The sequence below is a fragment of the Sciurus carolinensis genome, chromosome 7, assembly GCF_902686445.1.
Source record: "Sciurus carolinensis chromosome 7, mSciCar1.2, whole genome shotgun sequence".
Classification (NCBI taxonomy): domain Eukaryota; kingdom Metazoa; phylum Chordata; class Mammalia; order Rodentia; family Sciuridae; genus Sciurus; species Sciurus carolinensis.
Window position 1 is genome coordinate 87,425,090 of NC_062219.1, and position 19,632 is coordinate 87,444,721.

The window sequence follows — 19,632 nt, forward strand, 5'->3', positions numbered from 1 at the left end:
TAAACCTAGGAATCCTTTATAAAAAGACTGGAGATGGCCTAACGGAGTTCAGTACCACTCAGGAGCTGGACATTTTCCCAATAACTAAATATGGAAAAGTAGAAAGAAAACGTAATTCAAAAATAGTTTCAGATGTGCACATTTTAACATTATGATTGGTAAACACTCCAGAAAACCACAGAAACTTGATAAGAAGTGGATTCTTAAGTCACAAGATGGCAAATGTCCTAAGGATTAGCTACAGTACTTTGATCTCCAAATTTCAAGTGCAGATTTGGAGTCTGTAGTAGGGGCTAAAATCAAATATTTAAAGCATTTTGCAAAAGACAGAAATGAAAAAAAAATGAGAAAAAGACTGTATAGGCAGAGAGCCTATTGCAAGAGTCTGAAAGTGCCAAATAAACACTTTATTTAAAAAATCACATTCACAAAACCAAATTAGAGAGTTGAAGCAATTAGATTACAAAAAAGTAGGCAAACATTGTTTGCCTGAAAACTCCTGATGACTGAGGTGAAGTGAAGGTGCTGTTTTTCGCCTTGCACTGCTTGGATAGCTGCCACAAGCTGTTCCTTCATTCGTTCTTGCTGACTGTCCTTTCCACACTGTGCTTCTGGGGGTTGCGATGGTGGGTGGGGGGAGAGGTTCTTCAAGTGAATTCTTAGTAGCTGACAATTTTCTAATATTCCAGTTCACCCACTATACGTTCATGTGGTAGAAACTGCTAGGACCTGAGTATACATAATGGAAAAGTGTTTGGAGAAGGTGTGCACAAGAGAGATGCTGTCCATCTACACAGGGTGATAGGTCAGGTGGCAGAGAAGACACCAAAATGTGCAACCACAGTCATGGTTTATGACAAGTGTTATGACAGAAGAAATTCCAGGAACACACTCCAAGGGCAGTTAGAGTCAAGGGCCAGGGAAGTCCTCCTAGGAGAAATGTGGGTCAAGCTCTAATTAACAACCAGTCAAAAACAAAGCTTCAAAAATCCTCTAAGTAACCCAACATCTTTTAGGTACAATACACACCATTCCTATAATATAATGTTATGGTTTGGATGTAAGGTGTTTCCCCAAAACCTCACATGTGAGACAATGCAGGAAGGTTCAGAGGAGAAATGACTGGGTTGTAAGAGTTTTAACCCAATCATTGAATTAATCCCTGACAGGATTAATTAAAGTGGTAGGGTGTGGCTGGCGGAGATTGGAATTGGGAGGTGGTTTTGGGGTATATATTTTGTATCTGGAGGGTGGAGACTGTCTCTCTCCGCTTCCTGATGATGTGAGCTACCTTCCTCTGCCACACTCTTCTCTTCTGCCATGATGTCCAGCCTTACCTCAAGTCACAAAATGAAGCCAGCCTTCTATGGACCAAGACCTGTGAAACTGTGAGTCCTCAAATAAACCTTTCCTCCTCTATAATTGTGCTGGTCAGATCATTTAGTCACAGCAGCAAAACAAAACAAAACAAACAACAACAACAACAACAAAAACCCAAAAAACAAAAAAAACTGGCTAAAACAAGTAATAATAATAATAATAATAATAATAATAGTAATTGCAGTACTGGGGTTGAACCCAGGGGTGCTCTACCACTGAGCTACATCCCCAGCCCTGTTAAATTTTTGTTTTGACACGCGTTCTTCCTAAGTTGCCCAGGCTGTCCTCAAACTTGCCATCATCCTTTTCAGTCTCCCGAGTAGCTAGGGTTACAGGCATATGCCACCACTGCGTCTGGCTTCTTTTTCCTTTACTTATGTCTTGGGATCCTTCTGTAGCTACAAGAAGATCTTCTTCCTCAAGTTCCATTGTGTAGATGTAACTTGGTTTATTCAACTATGATGAACATTTACTATAAATGGATGGAGTTATTAGGAAGTGGGATTTCTGGGTCAAAGAGTAAATACTTATGTTATTTTAACAAGAAAGAGCACATGATGCCTATTTCCACACATTTTCACGAAAACATTGTGTGGTCAAATTGCGGAGTTTTGTCAGTCTTATAGGTAAGAAAATGTTATTTGCATTTTTTTTAAGAGTGAGACTGAGTATGTCTACGAGCCATGCAACTGTTTCTTTTTGTGTGTATGTGTATTCTCTGTTCACTTCCACTTCTCATCTTTTTTTTTTGTACTGAGTTTTGGATTTCCCTTGATGTTTAAAACTCCTTCTATCTTAGGGTGATTAGTTCTTTGTCTCTGGTAGGAGTTGAAAATATTTTCCCACCTTGTTCTTTTGACATTCCTTGTTTTTGTTTTGCTTATCAGGCAATATTTTTTTTTTAATTTGATAACCTGATTTATCAGTGTTTTCTTTGGTATTTTTAGTTGTAGTTAGAAAAGGGTTCCTGGTTCCAAGTTTACAAGAGAGTTTACTTATTTCTGCTTCCTCAGATTTTTTGGCTTTATTTGATTTGCATCTTTGATTTTTTTTTGGAATTTATCTTAGGATAGGATAAGATAGAAAGGTATCTAATCACTTCCAAACGAGTAACTGGTTTTTCCAATATTACTGCAACCAGAAAGTGGATGAAGTTGAAATTCATAAATTTGGCTGCATAGGGCTACTATTAAATTTTGAAAAAAAAAAGACTTTTGTGTTGATTGTGATGGAAGATCCACTGAAAAATATTAAAGAAAATTTTGGAGGAAAAGTAGACTTTTAGATATAAGACTAGGGGATTCTTAATTTTAAAAGAATAGGAGGATTTCTTAGATATGTTGGATTGAGGAAAACAAATGATCTCTTTTTTGATCATATGAGAACTATGAATATTGGGTCCAACTCTCCATAAAGCACCATCGGGCCTTGGTGGCAATTTCCAACATGTTACTCGGTTGGAGTCCAACTAACAAATGTGATTATGTGTATCCGTTAGCAGGCAAGCATAATTAGTATTGGTCTCAGTAAGGTTTGCTTGAATAAGGACTTTCTACAAAGTAAAGTCAGATTTAAGCAATGGTCCTTCAGGAATTTGACAGTATTGACTTTTTACATTAATTGGTCTCTCAACAATTCATCTACATAAGCATCGAATTTACATTCATTTATCAGAGCATGAAGAACTGCTCCTTAATGGGCTTTATTTTTGTTTGTTTCTTGACTCGAATGGTGAAATATGAATTTCATCAACTTTTGCTTATTAAAATAATTTTCATAGAAAAACAGAAAAAGCAGCACAAACATATTTTCTATGAAAATAAACAATGTCATTGAAGGGCTGGAGGTGTAGTTCGGTAACAAGCATGCCTGAGGTGCTGGGTTTGATCCTCAGCACTGCAAAAATGTCATTTAAATCATCATAGACATAATTTACTACCATCAAATATTCTAAGCCTATGTTTAAAAGGGATCGGCCAGATTCTAGAAAACAGTTTGGCAGTTTTTGGTAAAGTTAAACAAACACGTACCATGTCACTCACTTCCCAGTAATTATCCCAGACAAATAAAAACATGTTTATACAAAAACCTCAACACGAGGGCAGGGGGTGTAGCTCAGTGGTAGAGCACTTGCCTAGCACGTACGAGGCCTGGGTTCATTTCCCAGCACTGCAACAAACAAAACAAACCTGTACATGAGTGCTCAGAGCAGCTTTATTTGTTTTAGCCCCAAATCTAGAAGTAAACCAAATGACCTTTAGCAGGTAAGTGGATAAATGGATAAACAAATTCTGGTACATCCATATCATGGAAAAATATTCAGCAATAAAATTTGAAGCACATGACAACTTGGATGGATCTCAAGAGCATCATGCTGAGTGAAAAAGCTAATTTCAAAAGATTACTTCTGTATGATTACATTTACATGACATTCAAAACATAACAAAATTATAGTGCTGGGAAACAGATTAGAGGTTCTCAGGGGTTAAGACTCCAGGGAGGGAGTGACTCTAAAAGGCTAACATTAGGAGTAGCTTCCCAAGTTTCTTTAGGGCAATGGAAAAGTTCTGTATCTTGATTGTGGTGATGGGTAAATGAATCTGTATATGTGATAAGATTTCATAGGAACATATGTAAATATTGAGTGTGTGTCAAAACTGATGAAATCCCAGTAAGGTCTGTAATTTAGTCAACTGTCTGTATTCACATCAGTTTCCTGGTTTGGCTAATTGCACTATGCTTCTGAGATATTATCTATGGGGGAAGCTGGATGAAGGTTACCTTGAACATGGTAATCTCTGTATTATTTTTATAACTTCTAAGTAAGTTTAAAGTTATTTCAAAATAAAATGTTAAAAAATAGGCCAGATCTTGGGAAAAAGACTACTGAAGGAATCACTTTTTTTTTTTAATGCTGATATTTACTTTTAGAATTTAGGTAATGTCTCCTAGAGGGAGGAGTGAGATTTGGTGAATAAGACTCAGACTTCATCATATGGTTTATTAATTTGTTCCTGTGCTGCACATGGGTGGTGCAGAGAGAGAATGGGTGTCATGAGGAGAAATCAAGATATGACATGAGTAAATCTCTTTTTCTTTCCTGGCACTTCAGTTTAGATAGTGTGTGGCCTTTGACAATGCTCTTAATCCTAGTCTTAGTACTTTACAGCATAAAATAGAATCATAATATCTTGCATGTTTAATAGAATTGTTAGGAGAAGTATGTGAAGTAACTTATAAATATGGTTTACAATTTAAACCATGAAATTTTACTGCTGTTGATGTAATACCAGGTAGCTCAACTCCTAACCTTCTGTTTTACTCAGTTTCAAGGGAAAATTTCTTATTTAAATATGTTTTTTAAACTATAGTCCTTTCTCTAATGCAGGTATAAGAAATAGACATTGAATGAACTGGCATGTACACGGCTACGGGGAAATTATTAGAAAAATGATCAAAAGTCAAAAAATTGAAGAAAGGCACACTCATCTTGTTCCTAAAAGCTGTGAGATGAGCATTTAACTCTTTGTAGTTCCTTCTTTTAACTCAGGAGGGGTGGTAGAGGGGAATTACGCACCTTTCCTCCCATGATATTTTTATTTTTAATCAGGTTTATTTCTCACAAAGAAGATGGTTCTGCAGCATTTTCAAGTGAAACATTTACTTATGCTTCAAAGTGAGGAAAATCAAGAAGTTCTTTACCAATTCTGGCCAGTGGAATTAGGATAACCTCTTTCATGGCATTGAACATTTTCTAGAAAATGCTGAAAATCTGGATACTAAAAAGAAAGCTGCATTCAATGTAACACTAATCTGTTAATAAATTCATTTTTCCTGCTCCCTCATTATTCTTCCATGTGTAGATTAAACGGATTACACTGTAATTAAATTTGACTCTAACAAGAGGCAGTGCTTCAGAGCAGTGAGCTCTGGGAGGCCAGCCTTCTATTCCTAGCTTCACTGCTGCTTATAGCTGAGGACAAAGCACCCACTTCATGGTGCCTCAATTTTTCCATCTATAGAGTGAGATAAACAATGTCTCAGAGGGGCATAGTTCTGCTTTATGAGCTCCATTTTCTAATTGAGCTCCAAATTCCTTTATAGAAAGGTACTCTTTGAAGAATTAAAGATGTATTTATATTGTTGTTGTGACTCTTAATAGAAATGAAGCTTTAAAATCTAATTTTAAAAGCCTCCTACTGCACAGTACATTATCCACGTTCTTAAATACTGCAATCAGCTGTGCACTGTGATGTTTATTAAAGAAAAAAAAACATCGCAAAGACATATTATAGAACATTTTCAAAGCCTCATGCCGCAGTTTAACTGTGGGACTTTCACTGAAGTTAATGGGACTCATACTGGCAAATTCCAAGCACCACTTTGAAAATTTACCCCATAGTGACAGTTTAATGCTTCTTATTGATCATAAGTTTTCAGACAACACCTCAAGGCAAAAAGGGACAATTTCTCAAAGGAAATAAATAATCTTTAATGAAATAAATCTGTATTGCAATCATTATAACTAATAAGAATCTGAAACAGTTTTTTGGTAAGAAGGCTCTCAGGAATTGTTTTCTGGTGATGGTTAACCAATGGGGCTGTAAAATAGTTTCTATCACATTATAATTCCGGTAGCTCATAGGAAATAACACATTTTATTTTTAAATTTGAAAATTCGTGTTTCTAAGGGCAGAAATAGAGATACATGGAAAATTCAGAATTATTATTCCCTTATAACTTATGCTTCTATTCCTCAGAATGGGTAATGCATTGTATATTGCCAATAGGAAGTACAAGCAGGCATGCTTTTTGTTGCCTAAATATATATTCTTGTTTTTAAACCACATATTCATACTAGACTTGGCAGCAACCTCCTGGAGCTTCGCATGGTGATGGGTCTCCAGAAGCTGTCTTGCATCTTGGTGGACATGACCCTTAGGGCAGGACCTCTGCCTGTCTTCTCTCTCTTCATAATATTCTCCCCGCTCCTCACTGAGTTCCTCTGTGTACAAACCAAGCTTATCAGGTTTTAAGGATTTTGGCAATTATTCTTTCTTGTCCTGGAAATATATGTGCCTAAATATTTTCATAGCTGGCTCCCTTTTAAGATTGAGGTTAACTGAGCATCCACTCTTTAGAAAGACTTTGTCGGAACACCCACTCTAAGGTAGGGTTACCTCTACTCACTGTTTCATCCCCAGCATCCAAAACCATGTGTGCACATAGTAGAAATTGTGTAAATTTTTTTTTTTATGATCGATCTCAAAAATTGAGAGTTGTCTTTTGTTCCTTTGTCTTATGCAATGAGTCATGAAATTCTAAAGCCTTTCCCCCATCACTACTTCAGCATCTATCACTTATCCTCTGTATCTCCATAATTGGCATTCTCCTCTCTGGTTTTGCCTTTCATTAAGGACACAAGAAACTGAACTCTTACAGGTGGGGACCATGTTCAGCTCTTTTTTGTATCCTCTACACCATGATTGCGTTTGGCACATAAGTACTCTGTGAATGAATTTTCTAATATAATGTGACAGTGCAAAATATTAGTAAAAATAGTTTATAGAGGGAGTGGGAAATAATCTTTAGTTATTAATTTTCCTCTAAGAGTACTCTCTGTATGGTCAAAATATATCAGTTAATCAAACTACCTTATAAGTTCAAGTTTGTGTATAAGGTCAACCATGTCTTAAAACAATTACCTGAACTACCAATAGTCTATTAGTGTTAAACATCTGAAGGTATTTCTGGGAGTAACACTGCTTATCCTTGTATGTGTTTTCAATTTGAAAATAGCAAGGGAATTTCATGATAACATTGCTCAAAAGCATATGCAATTTGATGTAGGACACATAAGTCTATTTTTTCTCCAATTTCCCCTTCAGTTTAGAGAGCAATAATAATTAGGTTGACAGTGGCTATAAATAAGGCTGGTATTGCTATTAATGTTATTTTGTTAAATCTGATTTCTTCTCAAACATCTTGAAGTACATAAAAGTACCAAGTTTTATATTTATAAGTTGGTGGTAATGGACAAAGTTCAATTAAATTTAATTTTAAATTGCTAACAAGAAATAAGGGCAATATTTTTCCATAGCTGGGTTGGTTAAATTTCATAGAATGAAATCATGCCATCTTCTGCCACTCACCTTTCTAACTTTGGGAAAGTTTCTCAAGCCCTACCTTATTTCCTGATCTATAAAATAAGATATTATGATACTTACATAGTGTTAGATAAGATAATATTGATAAAGTACTTATAGCAGTAACTAGCATATAGTAGTTCCAGCAAATAGCAGCTACTGTTCCTGAAAGGTAGTGAAATGGCTTAATGTTCTGTGGTCAATCAACCAGGTTTTATTGTCCTCATATGGTCTGGTCCATCGTCTGAGGGAGTCTATGTGCACAGAAGGAATTTGAACACTTAGTAGTTAAGAGAAGTTGTAGAAGAGAGTATGGCTGGCAGGAAATAACCTGTTTGAATATAGTTCTTACTAAAGGGGAAAAGAGATTAGAGGATGTAGAAAATGACCCAGTTGAAGAGCAGATCTCTCAGAACAGAAGATAGAGAAGGCAGAGAAGTGGAAATACGATGTCTCAAATCTTTACAAGACAGTGGCAGTTCTGAGAGCCTCTGATCTAACTTTTGAACACATTAACAGCTAAAGTTTCCTTTTAATTAGATGAAATCACTACAATGGAATATTAATTAGCCATAAAAAAGAATGAAATCATGGCATTTGCTGGTAAATGGATAGAACTGGAGACTATCATGCTAAGTAAATAAGTCAATCCCTAAAAAACAAAGGCCAAATGTTCTCTCTGATGTGCAGATGCTGTTATGCAATAAGTGGGGAGGGAAGAACAGAAGTTCACTGGATTAGACAAAGGGGAATGAAGGGAAGGGAGGGGGTTGGGAATAGGAAAGACAATAGAATGAAACAGACATAACTTTCCTATGTTCATATATAAATAGACAACCAGTGAAAGTCCACATGGTGTACAGCCACAAGAATGGGAAGTTATACTCCATGTGTGATATGCCAAAATACTTTCTACTATCATGTATAACTAAAAAGAACAAATAATAAAAAGAAAAATATATATAATGAAATCATAGATATACTAGTGCAGCCTCAGTCATGTGGTTGATCTCAATAAAGTCTTTGATTTTCTTTTAGCCAAGTTAGAAACTGGCTACATTTTCTATTAAAAAATACACTTGTTGGTACTTTCCTGAGGAACCGTTATCTCAAGTCAAAGACATCTGTGCTCAGTTCACGGGGGAAATATCATGCTGTGGTTTGCCTGCTTCATCCTCTTGTGGAAATACTACACTGAAGGGAAACTTAAAATAGCAATAAGAAATCAGCTTACATTTTGCATCAAATACAGATCCAAGATTAATAACAGGCTGGTATTTTCTGCTTCACTGAGACACATTGCAAGACTGAAAAAATATGGCCCTGCTATATCTGTCTGTAGAAGGAGTCACCAAGGAATCCAAAAAAAGCCACTGTTGAAAGTAATTTGTTGGCTTTCTGACATCTCAGGCTCATAATTGTGATCTAAATATCAGTCCTTGGTACTATTTGCAGTTTCCGGGTAGGTCATTAATGAAAAAGGAATGGAAAAAACAATGACTATGAAATCAGGTCTTGAGACTATTCATACATTCTTGATACTGATGTTATGGGGTGAATGACTTGTGTTTGGGTATAGAAAAATCACCCAGCCTAGGCAAGTGAAAGGCAGTTCAGGCAGTCATTCCAAAACATATTCGACTCTCCAAATTAGTAATGCAGCGGTCACTGCCTGCAGATGTAGCAATGTTATGAAGAATACTAGGGGGGTTATGTAAATTGAACACACAGGTATAAGGAAAATTTTTATATTCTAGATAAGGTTTTACCAATTTTCAAAGCAAATATTCAAAACCAAGTAGAAATAATTCAGTATAGTAATGAAAGAAAGTTCCTAATTAAAAAGGAATCAAAAGGACTTTTCCCTTAGGTTATAGGGGTTTAAAATATGTTTTCCTTTGCTGAGAGAAAGCTTTTAAGTTTGAATCTATCCCAGTTGTTGATTCTTGCTTTTATTTCTTGTGCTATGGGAGTCCTGTTAAGGAAGTCCAAAGGACTTAAAATCAGCATACTACAGAGATACAGCCACATCAATGTTCATTGCTGCTCAATTCACCATAGCCAGATTGTGGAACCAACCTAGATGCCCTTCAGTTGATGAATGGATAAAGAAACTGTGGCATATTTATACAATGGAATATTACTCCGCAATGAAGAATGATAAAATTATGGCATTTGTAGACAAATGGTCGAAATTGGAGAATATCATGCTAAGTGAGATAAGCCAATCTCAAAAAACTAAAGGACGAATGATCTCGCTGATAAGCGGATGAGGACATATAATGGGGGGTGGGAGGGGCTAGCATTAGGTTTAGGGTTAGGTTTAGAGTTAGGCTAAGGAGAGCGGTAAGAATGAAGGAAAGAAGGACTGTGTAGAGGGAAAAGAGGGGTGGGAGGGGTGGGAGGGGTGGGGGGGAGGGGAAAAATAAAATAAACATCATTACCCTATGTAAACGTAAAAAAAATAAAATAAATAAATAAATAAATAAAAAATAAAATAAAATATGTTTTCTAAACACAAGTATATGATGATTTTATGATTTTTTTAAATCAATGAATTTTTGAAATGCCCTTGGTTTGGCTCAAGTTAAGGGGGTAAGGAGGGTGAGCAGTCCAGAAGGGGGCCTCTATCGTACAAAGGATGATGCTGGCATGCTAACAGAAAGCATTTCCCACATTGAACACATAACATCCAGCATACTACAGTCTTTTCTATGTTCTTTTCTTGAATCCTCAAGAATTCTAAAAATATTTGGGTGTGTATTTTGCATGTTCAAAGTAATCAAATCTTACAAATAGATGAAATCTTAAGAAGTTTTAGCTACATTTCCAAACTCCCACTCAGAACAGCTATTATAGACAGATGAGAGAGATGTGCTATATTCCTTTTTTCATTTTGCCTGTATAAATTTGGTCAAACAAGGGCTCACTTTACCATTTTTACCAGTTAATCAGGGATTTTTATGGACCAACTAAACAAGCCTAGAAAGGACCTCGACAGTCATCTAAGTTAAATCTCCTGTCTTCAAACAGGTGACGTTTGATTCATCTGTTTGGAAAAAGGTATGGTTATTCCAACTGTAAGTACATATCTGATCTTTGTTTTAATGGAAATTCATTATTTATTTACCTATGGAATTTTCTTTCAAAGCAATTAATTTACTTGATATAAAATATCCAATGGAAGAAAAGGCCTGGAAACTTAATAAAATTGCAATTATGCCCAAGCCATGTCATACTAAATTTGTGAGGTCACTACTGATAGGTGCAAAAGCAAGTAAGATTACAGATAACATCATTTTTAGAACAAGACCTGCAAGGATCTGAGGCAGGAAAAGAAAGATTAAAGCACTAGGATGTTCTTATATACCCATCTCTGAAAACAGCTATCAAAAGGCTGCAGGCATCTGGGAGAGAGCTTTCTTTTTAGCTTGGAGGCCAGAAATACATTGGCATTGCCTCTGGAATTGGAACAAAATCAATTTTTAATTGGCTTTAAAATCTGGAATGGAACATTCCTGCAGCCATCCATGAACCGACCTTATCCTGTAGAAGTTGAGTGAATCTTGGCCAACCATCTGCCTTGTGAATTGTTTTGTTTGAGTCCCTCATGGGACAGACAGTACTTGTTGTGCAGTAGTTTTACATCAAGTTTCAGTCCTTCATAATGTTGCCTGAGTGGAGAATTTGAAAGAGAAAAAATCTCTTGGGAGAAAAATCAAATGCCTTCAGCAATATGCCTTGGAGCTGGGTGGACCCACAAGACTGGGAATTACCACCTGCTTTCCTCCATATCTCAGCACAACGACTTCCAAAAAGAAGTGCAGCTTATGCTTGCAGATGAAAGACAGCTGAGCAAATAGACTCCTTTAATGAAGGCCAAACAATGTATTTTTAAGATTGATTTAACTTAGAATTTCACTATATTCACTATTTAAAATCCAAATTTCCATAAATTCTGGTTGCATTCTCTTGAAGTGTGCATACTGTGAAGCAAGTATGGAATAAAGGTTTATTTCTAATAGTGCCCATGAATGGGGAGTCACTTTCCTTCTTGAATCCATCTTGTCCCCACCACAGGGAACATGAATAAAGGAGAAAACTAAGAGGATGAACTACCAATTTGTAAAACAAAATGGAAAATCTATTGTGGATGAGTAAGATAGTCTAAACTACATTATAAATTAAAACTCCACATTCTCAGCGTGGAAATAGTTGATGTAAGTAAGCCTCAATGGAACTTCTAGCATTTGAGTTTGAATGACTGCTTAAGAAGCAAGAGAGAGAGACAAGAGCAAGAAAAATCAAATTTAGCAGTCTAATAATAATAATAGATTTAATATATAGGGTTTTCAATTTCATGATGTTTTAATATCTGGTTTATATTCTTGGAAGATGCAAGACATTAACTCCAGAGTGCTCTGTGGCATCTTCATAGAGAAGTATGATTTCAAGTCACAACCCAGCAGAATGGAGTCCCTCTGGAATGACAGCAGCAAGAGACATGCAGAGATCTGCTATTTATTTGGGAACTGTGGGATGGAGATGAATCAGACACTTAAGTCTGAAATCATCAAAGCAAAAAGTAAATCATACTTGTAATCTTTCTTAAAGTATACTAATTTATACACATTATTAGGACTAATACAATCGTATCCATTCCAGCCTATCAAAAGCATAACCTGGTATCCTATTTTAGACCTAAAATAATTTTTTTCTCTTTCCACATTTTCTGTTGGTACATTATAGTTGCACATAATGATGGGATTTGTTGTTACATATTTATACATGCATACAATATAACAATATAATTTGGCCAATACCACTCCCCACCACTTCCCCTCTTTCCTATCTCCCTCCCTATCCCTTTCCTCTACTCTACTGATCTCCCTTTGATTTCCATGAGATATCCCCACCCCCATCTTTGCTTTCCTTTTTTCTCCGTAGCTCCCACATATGAGAGAAAACATTCAACTCTTGACCTGAGTTTGGCTTATTTTGATTAACATAATGGTCTAAAGTTATATCCATTTTCCTGTAAATAACATAATTCCCTTTTTCTTTATAGCTGGATAAAACTGAAAATTTTTTTATACTTACTGAAGTCAGTTCTTCCCCTATTCAAGGAAACCCTACTTGAATATGAGTTATTAACGTAACTTATTTGATATGAACGTGTGTTCTAGAGTAAGATCACTTGGCTCCAATCCAAGCTCTACCTGTAAGTCTTTCTGTAACTTTCTTTGCCTCAGTTTCTTCATCTGTAAAATGTGGATAATAAAAATATCTACTGCACAGTGTTGTGAGGAGAATTAAATGAGTCAAAATATCTGGTTCATGGGAAGTACTCCACAGGTATGAGCATTTCATGTTAAACAAGTGTTACAGTACAGGAGGAAAGTATGCAGTGTCATAAATCCAGGCTCTAGGTCTTTCATATTCACCTATAACACAGAAGGGCTTTCGGGCAAACCTCAGTCTTCCTTGCCATCCTCTATACCGACAACAGCAACCTGCCGACCAGATTCGAATGATGAACTCCAAGCCAAAGACGACAATCATCACGAACTCCTAAAATATCAGATAAGACACATCAGAGAGAAGTAGCATGGAGAAAACCCCAGTAAGAATCTCTGTAAATATTTCTGGGCAGATTCTCCAAACCCAACTAAACATGAAAAGCTTTGAATCCTCGTATTCTCTGCATTTACTATCACGGGAAACTATTCCTTTTCAAGTCAACTAACACTCTGACATTTAAGAATCAGTTTCAACACTAAACATGCAGGCTAAATAATGTTTCTGTCTCGCTGTAATATATGGTGTAGCTGATGTTAGTTATTCAGTAACATGAATATTGGAGTCGAAGAGTGGACCCTAAAATATAATTGCAAGTTCTACTGAAAACAAAGATTCATTTTGTGCAAGGAATGACACAATCCTTAAGTTTTTAAGAGTTGTTCTCAGAGAACAAGAAGTAAATATTTAGGAGTAACTGAGCTCTTTTGTTACAGTGTCAAAATCTCCTTATAAAACTGATTGTTCTAAAGCATCACCATGTGTGTGGCCTGCATATCCATTGCCAGAAATAAGACCCTGAATCCTCTGAGTCTGAAGCCTGTTAATTATTATGCTGCCCTTTGGCAACAGCTGCCTGAAAAACAACACCTGCGCCAGCAAAATGACTTTGAGATTATTTAGGAAGAGTTGTGAGTGAACCCTGGGGAAAGGCCAGCTAAAGTGGCTCATTAAACAGTCAGTCATAGAAGGAAAAACCAAATGGAATTTGAAAAAGGGAAATATCTCTGGGACAAACTTAGCAGAGTCACTTGTCCCTATAGGGATAGGTACCAAATTTATTAAAATTGTTTTTGTTAATAATTCCCTTCCTAGTTTTTAAACAAGGATTGATTCAGCATTTATAATGCAGACAACATTTGTTAATTGATTTTTATTACAATGGCTTAATTGTTAAAGTGGTACATGCTCTTTACTGAAACTTCCAAACATCACAGACATACAGAGCATTATATAAAGACTGCAATCCACTCCTCACTCTCTCATCCCACTCCCAAGATGAAAACTGTTACCAAATTTATAAAAATGGCATTTTTGTTGCAAGTTTCAGGCAAATGTCTGTTTCTTTAGTTAGAGCATGTGATGATGTGCTGCACTTTTGAAACATCCAGTAGAGACACATCATTCTGTCCTTCTGTTATTTTGTACTAAGTAATCTGCAAATATTTCTCATGGGAAATAAATCTTCCATATCATCATTCCTTACTCACAGTGACTTAGAACTTCTCACAGGATAAATCTCAGAAGACAACTTTAGGCACAGATCACCAAACTCTGGTCAATACATTTAGTGATTGAGAATTTGAGGGTTTTGATTAGTTTTGGCTTTCTTTTGGTTTTGAATGCATATCTGAGTAATTGAGTCTATTTATTTAATAAGATTTCAAAAATTTCAGATCATCTATTTTCATCCAGCACATCTTTCCATATATAGAAACCATGCTAAAGAAAACAACAACAACAACAACAACAAAAAAAAAAAAAACCAAAAAACAAAACAAAACAAAACGAAAAAAGAAACCGAGCTAAGGCCTAGAATGTCCATGTAGCTGTACCTTGGTCCAATATAAGTTTCGTGGAAGGTCCATTTTTTCCTTAACCCTGCCCTTGACTCCCACTATGCGAGGAAGTTTAGTACCGCTGTTGTGAGACATTGTGTTGTGAAGGATACCCAAGAAAACCTGAAGTGCGACTTGAGCCCCCCTAGTACTACCATGTAATGATTTTTATTTTTCATGGAAACAGACGGTACCAATAGATGGATAACCATTGTTCTTAAGAAAAGTATGCCAAGGGCTCTGTATTATTTCTATGGTGCAGTGAGGCAGAATAAATTCTATTTGCAACTTATTTTCCTGAGGCCCATTGTACAAAAATACTGCTTGCTACTGCTTCCCCTTCCCCTCTGTTTTTTTTTTTTTTAATTCGACCTTTATAGGTTCATCCCGGCAAACTCACACATGCATGAAAATTGATTTCAGTTTATGATCCCTCCGCTTTTCCCTCCTATTCTTCCTTCCCTCTCTCATTCTGCTTCCTCTGCTCTACTGGAGTTCCTTTCACTCAACTATTAATTCATATTTGATTGGTCCTTTCTACCTGTACATAAAGGTGATATTCCCTAGGGTATATTTATATATGCACATGACATGATTTTTTAAGAATTCATTCTCTGTTGCCCCCTTCCCATCCCTCCTCTTTGCCTCTCTGACTCCTTCTATGATACTGATCTTCTCTTTATAATATCCTATCCTTCCTTCCCCCTTTTCTTTATTTTACTCTAGCTTCCACATATGAGAGAAAACATTCGATCTTTGAATTTCTGACTTTTGTTATTTCAGTTTTGAGGTTGTTTTTTGGTTTTGTTTTTAAAAGAGATCACAAAAAAAAATGGCAAGTGCTTTTTTTTTTTTTTTTTTTTCCACCTCAGGAAGCAAAACCTGGTAGAGTTGAAAGGAGAAATATAGAAATCCACAGTTATATTTGGGGAATTCATCACTTCCCTTCTCAGAACTGCTGGAATAGAACTAGTGGAAAGAAAATCAGCAAGCTTATATAATATTTGAATAAAATAATAACTTATAGGATCTAATTGGCAAATATAGAATATTCCACCCAAAAACTGCAGAATATCGAATTCTTTTCATTCTTGCTCAATGTTCTAAGGAATATGTGCCAAGATAGATTCTATCCTAGGTCATAACAAACTTCAAAGGGTTTGAAAAAATGAAATCATAGACTGTGGTCAAACCACAATGAAATCAAACCCAAAATCAACAATGAAAGGACACATCTCTAAACATGTGGAAAGTAAACAACACATTTTTAAGTAATTCATTAGTCAAAGGGAAGTTGTGAAGGAAATCACAAATGCGTAGAACAGGAAGAAAATGAAAATATAATGTATCGAAATATAGGGGGTGCAGTTAAAGCAGGGCTGAAAGAGAAATTTATAGCACTAAATGTTTGTATTAGAAATAAGAAGAGGTCTAGCCAGGCCCATCAGGGAGGTAAGGCAGGAGGATTGTGTTTGTGGTCAGCCTGGGCAACATAGCAAGACCCTGTATGAAAAAAATTTAAGAAAGAAAGAAAGAAGGTATGGACTTAAACGAGCTAGGACCCTAGTTCAAGAAATTAGAAACACAGAGTAAATAAACCCAATGAAAACAGAAAGAGGGACATAAAAAAAAGCACAGATTAATGAAATAAGAAAATAAGCAAAAAGAAAATTCATGAAACAAAAAAATTGGTTTTGTGAAAAAAATCAATAAAATTGGTAAAATTCTTGCAAGCTGACAAAAATCACCAGAATACTACAGCTATTAAAAATAATAAAGAGATACTATGACTAAATTTAAGTATATAAATATGACAAACTTGAAGACATTGACCAAATTCATAAAACCCAGCAAAGAAGAAATAGATAATCTGAATAGTCAGTCCTATAATCTCTAAAGAAATTGAATTTTTAGTTAAGAAGCTTTCAAAAAAGAACTGTCCAGGCCAAAAGATTTTACTGCTGAAGTCAACTAAATATTTAAAGTAAAATTATGCCAATTTCACACAATTCTTTCCAGAAAATAGTAAAGGAAAAAACACTTCTGGATTTACTTTTCTTAAAGAGACAGGGTCTCATTATGCTGCCCAGACTGGCCTCGAACTCCTGGGCTCAAGCAATCCTTCTGCCTCAGTGTCCTGAGTAGCTGGGACTATAGGTGTGTGCCACTACACCTGGTTAAAAAATACAAAACAAGGCAAAACAAAAAATGACAAGCCAGTATCTTTAATGCAATTAGATGCAAAAATCCTCACAAAATTTCAGCAAACTGGACCTATCAATATATAAAAATATATATTCCACAAACAAGTAAAATTTATTCCAGGAATTCAAGTACAGTTCAATATTTGCAATCAGTGAATATAATGCATTATATTAAGAAACTAAAGAAAAAAATATAATCTTATAAATTGATACAAAAAAAAGTTTTGGACAAAATCGAATGCATATTCATGGTAAAAACTCTCAATAAATAAGGAATAGAGAGTGATTACTTCAAGTTGATGAATTACATCACAAAAATCCTACAGCTGACATCATATTTAATGGTAAAAGACTGGTTGCTTCCTCTAAAATCAAGAACTAGGCAAGATATCTACTTTCAACACTTTTATTCAACATTGTTCAGTAAGTCACAGTCCTTGCAAGAGGCAAATAAAAGGCACACAGTTGGGAAAGGCAAACATAAAATGGTCTGTATTTGCAGATGATGTGATTGTCAAGAGAAATTCTCAAGGAATATACAGACACTCTGAGAACTAATAAGTGAGTTCAATAAAGTTGCAGGATATATAACCAAAATGAAAAAGTCAATCACATTTCTGGGTACTAACACTAAGTATGTGGAAAATTAAAAATATGACATTAATTACAGTTATTCCAAATAAAAATAATAATTAAATTTATGCTTAGAAAAACAAGTGTAGTTTATGTATTCTGAAAATTACAAAATGCTGATGAAAGAAATCAAAGAAGACCTAAATTAGTGGGTGAAATACCATGTTCACAAATTGCAAAATTTGAATAATTAAAGTTGCTAATTATTCCCACACTGATCTATAGATTTTATGAAATTCCTCTCAAAATCTCAACAAAGCTTTTTTGGAGACAGAAATAAACTTATTCTAAAATGATATGGAAATTTGCAGGCCCTAGAAGAGCTAAAACAATCCTAATAAAGAAGAATAAAGCAAAAGGAATCATTTTATCTGATATTAAGGTCTACTACATAACTCCTGTAGCCAAGATTAAGTGGTACAGGCAGAGGGATGGACATATAGAACAGTGGACCAGAAGAGAGAACTCAGAAATTGGGCCATGCAGACATGCTGATTTTTGTTAAAGTTGCAGAAGGGATTCAATAGAGGAAGAACAGCCTTTAAAACAAATGCTGGAGAACTGGACATTCATACGCAAAAATAACAATGATGACAAACAAACAAACAAACCACCCTCCATCCAAACCCCTCAGTCTATACCTTACACTGTGTACAAAAATCAATTAAGGTCTCGTACTGTGTCACATGCTTGGAATCCCAATGGCTTGGGAGGCTAAGGCAGTAGAATGGTGAACTCAAAGCCAGCCTTAGCAACCTAATGAGACCCTCTTTCAAAATAAAATATAAAATGGGCTGGGGATGTGGTTCAGTGGTTAAGCATACCTGGGTTCAATCCCCAGTACCAAAAAAAAAGAGTATCATTTAAGAAGGATCTTGGGTTTAATTATTAGATAGAAAACAGTAAGTTTTTAAATGAAAAGTATAAGAGAAGATTTGGGGGACTTGGGCTAAGCAAAGAGTTCTTAGACTTTACACCCAAATCACAATTATTAAAATGAAAATTTGACAGATTAGACTGCATCAAAATTAAAATGTTTTGCAAAAACCCATGAAAGCCCATGTACAGAAGATAAAAAGAGGAACTATAGACTAGGAGAAAATATTTGCAACCCACATATCTGACACTAGTATCTAGCATATATAAAGAAATCTCAAAACTCAACAGAAAACCAAAAATGCAATAACAAGATTGTCAAAAGATACGAACAGGATATTTTTAGTAAATGTGAAAACAAAGAGAATATATTGCTGATGAGTAAGCACGTGAAAAGATATTTGACACCATTAGCCATCAGGGAAATGCAGATTAAAATCATAATGAGATATCACTACACAGTTATCAGAATGTCTAACACAAAAAATAGTGACGGAAAATAGTGACAACACAAAATGCTGAGGAGGATGTGGAAAAGCTGGATCACTCAAACATTCTGGAGGGAATGTAAAACAGTAGAGTCCCTCTAGAAAACAGTTAAGTGGTTTCTTACAAAATAAAACATGATTGCCATGGAAGTCAGTCATTGTATTCTTGGGCATTTATACTAGAGAAATAAAAACTTATGCTTGTACAAAAACCTGTACATAAATGTTCATAGAAATATATCCATAATGAACTCAAACTGCAAACAGCTCAGATGTCTTTCACCATGGAGTGGTTAAACAAGCTGTGTGTGATACATACATACCATGGAATACTATTCTACAAAATGAATGAAATACTAATACTCACAATTGGGGTCAATTGCCCATTATACTGATTGAAAGAAAGTCAATCCTGAAAGTTATGCACCACATTATTCCATTTGTATCACATGTTTGAAATGAAAAAAAAAAAACATTTAGAAACAGAGAACAGATTAGTGATTGCTGGGAGCTGGTCTGGTGGGAAGAAGGGGTAGACCAATGGGATGGAGGAGATGATCAACTTGAGAGATTCTTGTGGGGATGGAATGGTTGAGCATCTTGACTCTGTTATGTGATAAACTTGCACAGAATTAAACACACACAAGTGTACAAGTAAAACTGGAGAAATCTGAATAAGCTCTTGTGTATTTTGTCAATATTATCATCCTGATTGTGATATTATACTATAGTTTTGCAAAAGATTATCACTTGAGGAAATTGGGTAAAG

The 19,632-nt window shown here is 35.5% G+C and overlaps 1 protein-coding gene across 4 annotated transcripts in view; it reads right to left on the reverse strand.

Moving 5' to 3' along the window:
• The window catches only part of Kcnq5 (potassium voltage-gated channel subfamily Q member 5), a 527,081-nt gene that overhangs the window by 107,060 nt on the left and 400,389 nt on the right, over positions 1-19,632 (reverse strand). For all 4 annotated transcript variants that reach the window (XM_047559119.1, XM_047559117.1, XM_047559116.1 and 1 more), the window contains exon 3: positions 12,971-13,097. In XM_047559119.1, the coding sequence (XP_047415075.1) occupies positions 12,971-13,097 (127 nt within the window). The remainder of the gene's footprint in view (positions 1-12,970; positions 13,098-19,632) is intronic.